At 46.0% G+C, this 10,670-nt stretch overlaps 1 protein-coding gene across 1 annotated transcript; it reads left to right on the forward strand.

Annotated features, from left to right (window-relative positions):
• The first annotated feature begins 9,234 nt into the window (after positions 1–9,234).
• On the forward strand, positions 9,235–9,786 carry tmem275a (transmembrane protein 275a). The gene has a single exon (XM_070886049.1). The coding sequence runs from the start codon at positions 9,235–9,237 to the stop codon at positions 9,784–9,786; it is 552 nt and encodes a 183-aa protein (XP_070742150.1).
• The last annotated feature ends 884 nt before the right edge of the window (positions 9,787–10,670 follow it).

Consider the following 10,670-nt stretch of genomic DNA (forward strand, 5'->3'; position numbering starts at 1 on the left):
ACAAATGCTGAGCCATGAAGGAAGAGATTAGGAGATGTGACCAAAAGCTTAGGGCAAAAAGATGGGGTTTGAGGAGATTTTTAAAGGGCAAGTGGGTGGTGATGAAGAAAATTAGGGAGATAATTCCAGAGGTTCAGTCCCAGGCTGCTGAAGGCATTGCCACGAATGGGGAAGGGGGGTGGGGCGGGGGTGGGGTGCGGGAGTGGATGCATAAAAGGCAGAGGAAGGGAATGTTGGAGAGATTGCAAAGATAGGATGAGTCAAGCCCATGAAGGGATTTAAAGTTGAGGATGAGGATTTTATATTTAATGTATGGGTAAGGGGGGGGATGGGGGATGAGTTGTTGGGGAGCTGGGGGTTGAGAAACCCATGTAGGCCGTTGAGAATATGGGTGATGAATGAGTTGGAGTTAAAGTGGGTCAGGATGTCCATGGCAGTTTTGGACAAGTTGGAGTTTATGGGGCGGGCGGGGCGGGGGGGTGGATGATGGAAAGCTTGTAAAGAGAATGTTGAAGCATTCAAATCTGGAGGTGATGAAAGCTTTAATGTGGGTTACAGTGGTGGAAGGTTGAAGTGGGGCAAAGGCGGGCATTGTTGCTCAGATGGAAATAAGGGTCTTTACCATGGAAAAGGTTTGGGGTCTGAAATTGAGCTTCGGGTCAAATAACATGTCAAGATTAAGAGCTTGAGCAGGGGAGGGAAGTGGAATCAGTCATAAGGGAGCAGAATATGTGGTGGAGGCCAAAGATGATGGATTCAGTCTTCTTAGTTCTTAGTATTGAGGTGGAGGATATTGTGACTTACCAAGAGCAACATACTGCATTCTTTGATAACCTCAAAAATTGTGTGTTTCTGTATTCCTGTCCAATTCAATAGCCACCTCATTTTTTCACACACACTCTAGTCTCTGGTTCAGTATACATTTTTCAGATGTGTAATCAGCACATATAGACTGAGGTCTGGAGTCTGTTCGTACTGATTGTGGAGTCTGTATACTGTGACTAAGTTCTTCATTCAGTGATATACCAGTATTTCCCATATCACACATAAGTAAGTGTTTAGGGCATTGTGCTGTTGGTTTGTATAAAACTGATCCTAACACCAGAAATGAAAAGTGACTTTTGATTTTCAGGTTGTTGGTCTATAATAGCAACAACTTGCATTTATATAGCGCCTTTAAGGTAATAAAACATCCCAAGGCGCTTCACAGGAGCGAAATCAAACAAAATTTGACACAGAGCCAAAGAAGGAGACATTAGGACAAAGAGGTAGGTTTTATGGAGGGTTTTAAAAGAGGAGAGAGAGATGGAAAGATTTAGGGAGGGAATTCTAGAGCTTAAGACCTAAAAATGACCTGTAGCGTCATGTACTGCACACCTCTGAAAATTGCATAGAATGATGGAATCATAGAAATTTATGGCACAGAAGGAGGCCATTCGGCCCATTGTGATTGTGCAGGCCGAAAAAGAGTTATCCAGCCTAATCCCACTTTCCAGCTCTTGGTCCGTAGCCTTGTTGGTTGCAGAACTTCAAGTGCATATCTAAGTACTTTTTAAATGTGGTGAGGGTTTCTGCCTCTACCATCCTTTCAGGTAGTGAGTTCCAGACCCCCATCACCCTCTGGGTGACAAATGTTCTCCTGAACTCTCTTCTAATTCTACCAATTACTTTAAATCTATACCCCCTAGTTATTGTCCTCTCTGCTGAGGGAAATAGGTCCTTCCTATCCACTCTATCTAGGCCCCTCATAGTTTTATACATCACAATTAAGTTTCTCCTCAGTTGCCTTTGTTCCAAAGAAAACAACCCCAGCCCATCCAGTCTTTCCTGATAGCTAAAATCCTCCAGTCCTGGTAACATCCTCATAAAAAACGAATGCAGCAGAACTCAAACCTGCAATTTCTGATAATGCCATGATTAGCACTGAAGTCACACATCTTATCCATTAGGCCACATGGCTACTACTAAACTATTTCTTTTCCTCAAGCTTGCAGAACCAATAAATTACAATTCATTCTGTCTCTGAGAAACATCGCATAAATCATTGCATTCATTTTCATGTGCATTGTAAGTTATGCTTAAAAAGTGATAGTTTATGTGTAGTAATGCCTTTTCCTGTAAGTCATAAGAATTTAATACACAGAATGAAAAAAGACTGTTCAACCCATCCACCCTATTCCTTTCAAACGATTCATATCAGTCACACTGTTATGGGCTTGTCCTGCTATTTAAAATTACATTTTGCAATGCTCTCTCTGGGTGCAGACCCTTGCTAAACAGGGGTGTGGATACAAAAATCAGTCAGGATAGAATTAATCACTGACCGCCACATTCAATCCTCCGTTCCACATTCATGCCAAGTGAGGAGTGGAGCATAGCAAAATTTGCCCTTTAATCTCCAACAGGATTCAAGTAATCATATGTTACAATTGGTAGTTTTATATTGTGGATTTGAGTGCACCAGGAACTGGATTTGGACAAGCTCATTTGATTGAGGGCCCTAACTGTCAGCAGACAGAAGATACCTCTCTACATCCTATCTGGATTGTGATTTTGTTTCAGACAGCCTATAATCATATAATATAGCTCTTTGAAATAGTCCAGTTTATATCAATTTGGTTGTAATTCTGTAGCTCAATTATTAATTAAAAAATCTGAATTTCATCATCTATACCCCTTTCAAAAAACCATGATCATTTGTGCTTTATCTATTTCTGTTCATAATACTTCTGACCAAGAGGGACGGCAAGCCATGTGTGCCCAACATGTGCCAATTCTGCTTGGTGAGAGACCTGGTGTGACCTCCTTTCTCAGAGGGAAATATGTCTGTTCTGAGAATTTGTCATGTGGTGCAATGGATGTGAGCCTGTATGCTATGTCTCCAAAGCGTCACAATGACACAGACCCTATTCATGTTTATTGTCATACAAAAAGAGCGAAAATGGATAAGGAAAAGATGGATTTATATTTGTCAGCGGGCAGACTTTAAAGGCATTGTGAACACAGCTGGCTATTAGGCTGGGTGAGTTAGCATGTTAGAAGGATACTCTTTGGTGGGCAAAATGGCTTTTTCCACATACGACAATGATGTACAGGGAAAGACCAGCTCGTTCCTCAAGCCTGCTACCACACAGTCATGGTGCTTTAAACATTATGGTTCGCAAACAACCCCCTTCCCACCAGCAAGAATGTCATTTCTGGGAGAGGCAAAAAAGCAACATTTTAAACAAAGGGCTAATTTATGGGGAGAAAAATCTGGAAAATTCAGCCCATAGGTAATCAAAACGAGTGCAAGAGACCACATTGACCATGATTTATGTTACATGGTATTCCACCTATCTCAAGTATTGCATGATCTCAGCCTCAGCCAGGAACTGGTCCTGCTCTCTTTTGAAGGCTTGCAGTAAATCCGTATTCGCTGCATGAGCTGAGAACGCGATCCTCTGGGAAAAGAAAGAATTCCTGACATCTAACCCGTTTCTCTTCCTGCTTAACTGATGGGCATGATCCCTGGTCTTCACTGACCTATCTAATTGAAATGTTTTTTCAATATGAACACCGTCTAGCCCCTTCATTATTTTAAACTCTATTAGAAATCACCGAGACTCTATGGGGCCGAAATTCAGCTCCCCGATAAGGCCCGTTACCACCCGTTTGCGGCAGCCATGTGGAGGAGTCGAGCGGCTGACGATTTCTGGTTGAATGGCTGCCGCAAGTTGAATTCAACTCAGGGGTTTTTGTGGCGGAGCCCAGTTCCGCCCCGCCACTGCCGACCAGCCGTGCATGCGTTATCACCATCTGGACACCTCACCTCCCGCAAAATTTAACGAGCAAAATCTTATTGCCGCCGGACGGTGCCCCTGACAGCTTTTTCCGTCGCTGCACCTTGTATGCTCTCTCTCTGCCCCGACGGTGCGGCAGACATTAAAGGCGAGGGCCCAATGCCGCTGCCACCATTTCATTTTTTTTGTGTGCCTACTTCCATGTCGGCCGGACTATTGTGCCCATGGGGTTCGGCTGGGCTGCCAACAGGCATCCTGGGACCCCCTCTTGGGTGCCAGGCCGCTGGCCCGGCCGAAACCCCCCCCCCTGGTGGCCCAGTGTCCGATCGCGACCGATGGCCGATTCTCTCTCCTTTAACGGAGGCGAGATATGTGTTGATGCAGATGCGCCATGACATCACCACACCGCTCCACTGCTGAGTGACAGCGGCAGAGAATATATGCTGCCTCCACTTCCGCCCCACACCAGCACTTCCGCCCCCTTTGTGAGCGACTTCCTGGCCGATTGGAAAAAAAAGACAAGGAGCTGAATTTCGCGAAAGAGGGGACCTTTTCCAAAATGGTGGGAAAAAAATCTTTAATAACGGTAGGTGCGCCAGCTTTCAGGCAGGGCTGAATTTCGGCCCCTATATATTTCTAAAGTAAATAGTCAAAGATATTTAAACCTATATGGGTAACTAAGGTGTATTATCTGGGTGTCATTCTTGTGGCCCTTCTTGGCACCTTTTCTAAAGCCTCTCTATCACCCATCATATGAGGCAACTAAAACTGGACACAGTATTCTAAGAGAAGCCTAACCAAGGGTCTTATCAATTTGCACTCCTGGGCTATTATGGTGTAGGTTCTGAAATCATTTAGTTATTTTTTTTCTCCTTAACTTAGGTCTTCCTGATGCAAGCAGTATTGCTCAGCTGAAGGGGTGGACACGGGGATCTATGCCCGGGCTTCTGTCAATGGTACACCTGAGCTGGCTAGATAGAGGTGGACAAGAGTGACTTAACTCAAGTGGCCATCTGATTTTTGCTTCTTTTGTTTTGTAGACAGCACCAGCTGAGATCAGAAAAAAACAGTTTGTATTTATATTGTGCTCCTCATGTAACAGAACTTCTCCGAATACTTTATCCAGGTGATCATTGAATAGGAAGTTTGGGGACTTGGGATGGTGGAAAAAGATTCATGGCGTCCTGTTTTTCCAGTGATTCATTTTTGAAGAATTAGGGTTTTAGGAGGCAACTGAAGGCAGGAATGGAGGTGGCAAAGGAAAGTGGTTTTGGAATAAGATCCCTGAGTCAGCCGTGGCTCAGTGTGCAGCACTCCTGCCTCTGAGTCAGAAGGTTGTGGGTTCAAGTCCCACTCCAGAAACTTGAGCACATAAATCTAGGCTGACACTCCAGTGCAGTGCTGAAGGTGCTGTCTTTCAGATGAGATGTTTAACTAGGTCAAAATAAAGGATGCTGTGGCACTATTTCGAAGAAGAGCAGGGGAGTTATCCCTAGTGTTCTAGCCAATATTTATCCCACACTCAATATTTGGTCATTATCACATTGCTGTTGTGGAAGCTTGCTGTGTGCAAATTGGCTCCTACATTACAACAGTGGATATACTTCACTGGCTATAAATTACTTTGGGATCTCCTGAGTTCAAGAAAGGCGCTATATAAATGCAAGTTTTTTTTCCCTTCTTTCTGGATAGAGGACCTCTCCGCCATTGTTGACCCCCTGCATAAAGCTGGAGTGCTGCGTGCAAGATCTTGGGTGCCCCTTTTACATGCAGATGGCAGTTCAGCTTGACGAGTTGAAGACTGCCATTTTGGAAGTTTATTTTTTTTCAGAAGGCAGTTGAGCTATAAGGGCTAAAGACTGCCTATTTTTAAATGATTTTTATTTTTTTCATTTTAGAAAGCAGTTCCCCTATAAGGGCTCGAGACTGCTTTCTAAACTGACAGGCTAGCTTTAAGACAACGCTGCCTTACTCCAGGGATGCTGCAGCCCCGCTACATTGGGCCACCTGCTGAGAGTACCGGCTGAAACAGCACATTTCACGGTAGGTTCTGCGCTCCGATCATTTAAATCAACAGGCAGCAGCAAAATTGTGGTGTTGTCTGTGCTCTTTTTCCGGTCTTTAACCTCGCCCCGCGGTGGCACACGCCATTTTGCCGCATTATTGAATTTTTCAGCCATAGACAGCAATCTAAATATGATAAGACTGCTATGACTGATGGACAGAAGATTAAGATACAGTTAAATATACGGGATAGAAATAACCGCCCGCTTGAAATGAGGTGTATGCACCCCATTTCAATGGGTTTTACTGCAGCTATGGTTGAGGTCGCCTCTTGAGCAAAATTCCGCTCTTTGTTGTTTTTTGTTTAATTCGGATCCGAAAGTCGCTGTTAATGGGGGCGGTGAGTACACGAGAGGGGAGGAAGTTGGGGCGGTGAGTACACGAGAGGGGAGGAAGTTGGGGCGGTGACTACACGAGAGGGGAGGAAGTTGGGGCGGTGACTACACGAGAGGGGAGGAAGTTGGGGCGGTGACTACATGAGAGGGGAGGAAGTTGGGGCGGTGACTACATGAGAGGGGAGGAAGTTGGGGCGGTGACTACATGAGAGGGGAGGAAGTTGGGGCGGTGACTACACGAGAGGGGAGGAAGTTGGGGCGGTGACTACACGAGAGGGGAGGAAGTTGGGGCGGTGACTACATGAGAGGGGAGGAAGTTGGGGCGGTGAGTACACGAGAGGGGAGGAAGTTGGGGCGGTGACTACACGAGAGGGGAGGAAGTTGGGGCGGTGACTACATGAGAGGGGAGGAAGTTGGGGCGGTGAGTACACGAGAGGGGAGGAAGTTGGGGCGGTGAGTACACGAGAGGGGAGGAAGTTGGGGCGGTGACTACACGAGAGGGGAGGAAGTTGGGGCGGTGAGTACACGAGAGGGGAGGAAGTTGGGGCGGTGAGTACACCAGAGGGGAGGAAGTTGGGGCGGTGAGTACACCAGAGGGGAGGAAGTTGGGGCGGTGAGTACACGAGAGGGGAGGAAGTTGGGGCGGTGAGTACACCAGAGGGGAGGAAGTTGGGGCGGTGACTACACGAGAGGGGAGGAAGTTGGGGCGGTGAGTACACCAGAGGGGAGGAAGTTGGGGCGGTGACTACACGAGAGGGGAGGAAGTTGGGGCGGTGAGTACACGAAAGGGGAGGAAGTTGGGGCGGTGACTACACGAGAGGGGAGGAAGTTGGGGCGGTGAGTACACGAGAGGGGAGGAAGTTGGGGCGGTGAGTACACGAGAGGGGAGGAAGTTGGGGCGGTGAGTACACCAGAGGGGAGGAAGTTGGGGCGGTGAGTACACCAGAGGGGAGGAAGTTGGGGCGGTGAGTACACCAGAGGGGAGGAAGTTGGGGCGGTGAGTACACCAGAGGGGAGGAAGTTGGGACGGTGAGTACACCAGAGGGGCAGAAGTTGGGGGGTGCTTAAAGGGGAGAGCCTTCGCGATTTTAAAACTTCAGCCCACTGGGCCACCAGGGAGGGTCTCGGTCGGGTCAGTGGCCTAGCACCCAAGAGGGACGCCAGGCTGCCTGTTGGCGTCCCGGCCGAACCCAGGGGCATAATTGTCAGGCCGACATGGCAGCAGTGGCAGTGTGTCCTCCCCTTTAAGGGAAGCCGTACCGCCATTGCAGAAGGCCGCAGCCTCACTGGACCATCGGGAAAAAACAGGTTTTGGCACCGCCGGGCGGGCCGGAGATTTTCAGGAATGTTGCTGTCGAGCAGTGGAGGGGGTCGATCGGCGGTGCACATTGTAATGACGCACTTAATGATGGATCAGCAACAGCGGAGCGGTGGGGTGGGGAGAGGGGGGGGGGTGGAGGGGTGGATCGGGGCACCACCGGGAAAACCCAGAAGGGCAATTGGGCTATCAGCGGCCATTCCACGAAAAGTCGGTGGTCATTCCACTCCGCAGCGTGGCCGCCGATTTGTGGTGGTAACAGGCCTTAAGGAGAGAGGCAATTTTGGCCCCAACAAATCCTGTTAAGGTAGAAACTGAGATTTAAAAAAAAATAATGTGTTTGCTCGCACAATTATGGAAAGAGACACTGACAAACAATCAGATTAGGAATTTCAGTCTTGTTCCATATCTTTACTAAGGCAGGTGAAGGTTCGTTCAAAAAATAACTACCGTAAATACATTATTATAGCACTGCAGCATGTTTCAGTTGTTGCAAAACACTTTGCATACAATGAATTACTTACAAATGCAGTTATTGTTGTCATGGAGGTGAATGTGGCAGACATAATGGCCTAGAAATGTAATGACACAGTTCCTGTTTATCAGACTCAAAATGGGCACCTAAGTATCCAATATGGCAGGTGAATAGAATAATGCCTGCCTCCAACACCGACCTTGTCGGATTTTGTACGGTCAGTGGGATAGCACCTCATTTGACGCAGGGCAGACAAGTGCCACTGGAGGTGCTTCTTTGGCATCTCCCTGCCCCTCTGCCTGGAAACCTGGGTGACTGTTTGTCTGTTTATGGGGAGAGGTTCTGCAGCCCCCTGAAATGCTGCACAAGCACAAGGCTGATCCATGAGATGTTTTTTAAATGGTGCTCCTTGGCGCTACTTGTCAAACCTAGACCTCAATGTTGGAGCCCAGATGGAAGTTCTAGGGGTCTCTCGGTACAACTGGATCTTCCCTGTTTTCCTGGAGGTTCTACTGGGGGAGACCAGTAGATCCCCCGTGGAATTTTGGGGCGAATGTAGTAATCCAGATCACTGATTTATGGTTTCCACGTAAATATGGACATTATCACATCATTCAAACCCACAAGTGCTATTGATGCTTTCAGAATTCTGTGCAGTAGAAATGCTTATTTATGGGGACCGAGTAAGGTCTGACCTTATTTAGTCCCCATAAATCAGCAGCAGGGTTACTATATCAAGTAGTATACAGAACAACAAGAAATCCTCTCACACAGCTTTAACAATAACATTGGAGATCCGTTTGTTTACAAATGTAACTTTACTGATTTGTAAAATTGACTGATTATACAATTCTGCACGGACAACCTGTCTTTCAGATTTTGTGGTTCCATAACTGGCTGTGGTGTATGATTTTGGGGATGTAGTCTTTCTTCACACATTCTTTATCTGGTTATTGATCTAGGTATCATTCTCTCACAATCCCTCTATTACTATTTAAAAATGTATTTTTCTTTTCTCCTTCTCAAAGAATTTTATTTTTGATCAATATTTAGTTTTTATGGAACACTTAAAAAATGTGGATTAATAACTGTACCCAATGTGTAAGATCATAAATTGAACAGTTCTTCATTCAAACGTGCCTGTATCTGCTAAAGTTGATGCATGTGTTTTGTGTTTTCACAGCTAAGACAGTTAAATGCCGTTCTAAGGTGCGACTTTGAGTGGGAATGATTTAGCACATCCTCCTGATCAAAAGTACGATGTTCACTGAGAAAACCAGCACGACTGTCACGCAGAAGCCTGGTCAGAAGAAGACAAGGCCTCAGGGTCTTCCATCTCCAGCTCTTTGTTGTGCATGCGGCCTGTGCATCATGTTGGCAGGGATCAACATCACTCTGGTGGGGGCCTTTGCCATTGGCACCTTCTTGCCAGTGAACAATCCCCCCATCATCATTGGGCCCATCTTGCTGGTGGTGGCTTTCACCTTCTTTGCGGCCTGCTGCATCTGCAGTCGGAGACCCCCAGCCCATGGCCAAAGGAAGTCCAAACCTGGCTCCAATATTGGCATCATCAAACCTGGTCACGCCACATTTGAGATTGAGACTAGTGAGCACACAGTGCAAGACACGACTGCAGTTCAGCTCAGCCCCACAAACTCACCGGTGTCTTCTAAGAAATCCACCCCCGTCCATGAAAACTCAAAGACTTGTAAACTCTTTACAATGGACGGCAACAACCCTGGAGCCAAGTATACAGCTGGTGCTGAGGCGATACAACTGAACCTACCCCGGGACTTGGGCTCACCTTCGTAGAACTGGCCTGAGCTCTGAGTGCAAAACTACCCTCACCATATGATGTCATGGCTAAGTCTCTTGAACCTTTCACCAGCAGAAACCCGTGTTTAAGTTTGAACAACCTACGCTCCAGACCGTATCAACCTACCTTTCCATCCGAACTGCAGTCATCTTCATTTCTAAAAATTAAATTTATTTAAACAGTGACATTTTAATATCTCCTGCTGTTTTCTAAGAGCGAAATGCACATACCATGCGAAAACCAGAAATGATTCAGTAAGAATTCTTTTTTTAAGCTGAACTGTGAAATTTGAAAATTAAATCTAAAACAACATCCGACTATAATTTCACCAAGCCCCAAGTCCCGAGACTGTCGCAAGCATCTGTGCAAATTACAAGCAACCCGGTGAAAAGGTCTAATTTGATTGGTTGAGGAGTGTATGGACCATAAAACTATGTATGCCAAAAATACAGATTTTTGTCACCAGATGTGCATTTTTCTACCCATACCCACCCCCCCGCCCCCAAAATAATTTGGGACAAAGTACAAGAACTGTTTATTTTAATTCAAAAATAACTGATTTAAAAGAGTATTGTAAGCAAATTAACTTTGTAAACAGAGATACATATTTTGGCAAAATCCTCATCCATCAGTATGCTTCAGAACTCAATTTGAAACCCATCTATTGGTTTATGTACTTTATAAATGCCCTCCCAGTGCTGAAGTGATTAAACCGCTGGACCAAGAAAGCAAACAGTAAGAGGAATAGAGCAGGAGGAATGTTTGCATTATTCATCTTTCATCAAAAACAGTTGGAGTTCTTTAATGGAAGCATCCTGAGGGAATGGGAACCATTCCATATATTTGATTGTCTACATTAATAATGTGATGTAAACAATGC

Source organism: Pristiophorus japonicus, chromosome 8 (genome assembly GCF_044704955.1).
Source record: "Pristiophorus japonicus isolate sPriJap1 chromosome 8, sPriJap1.hap1, whole genome shotgun sequence".
NCBI classification, from domain to species: Eukaryota; Metazoa; Chordata; class Chondrichthyes; family Pristiophoridae; genus Pristiophorus; species Pristiophorus japonicus.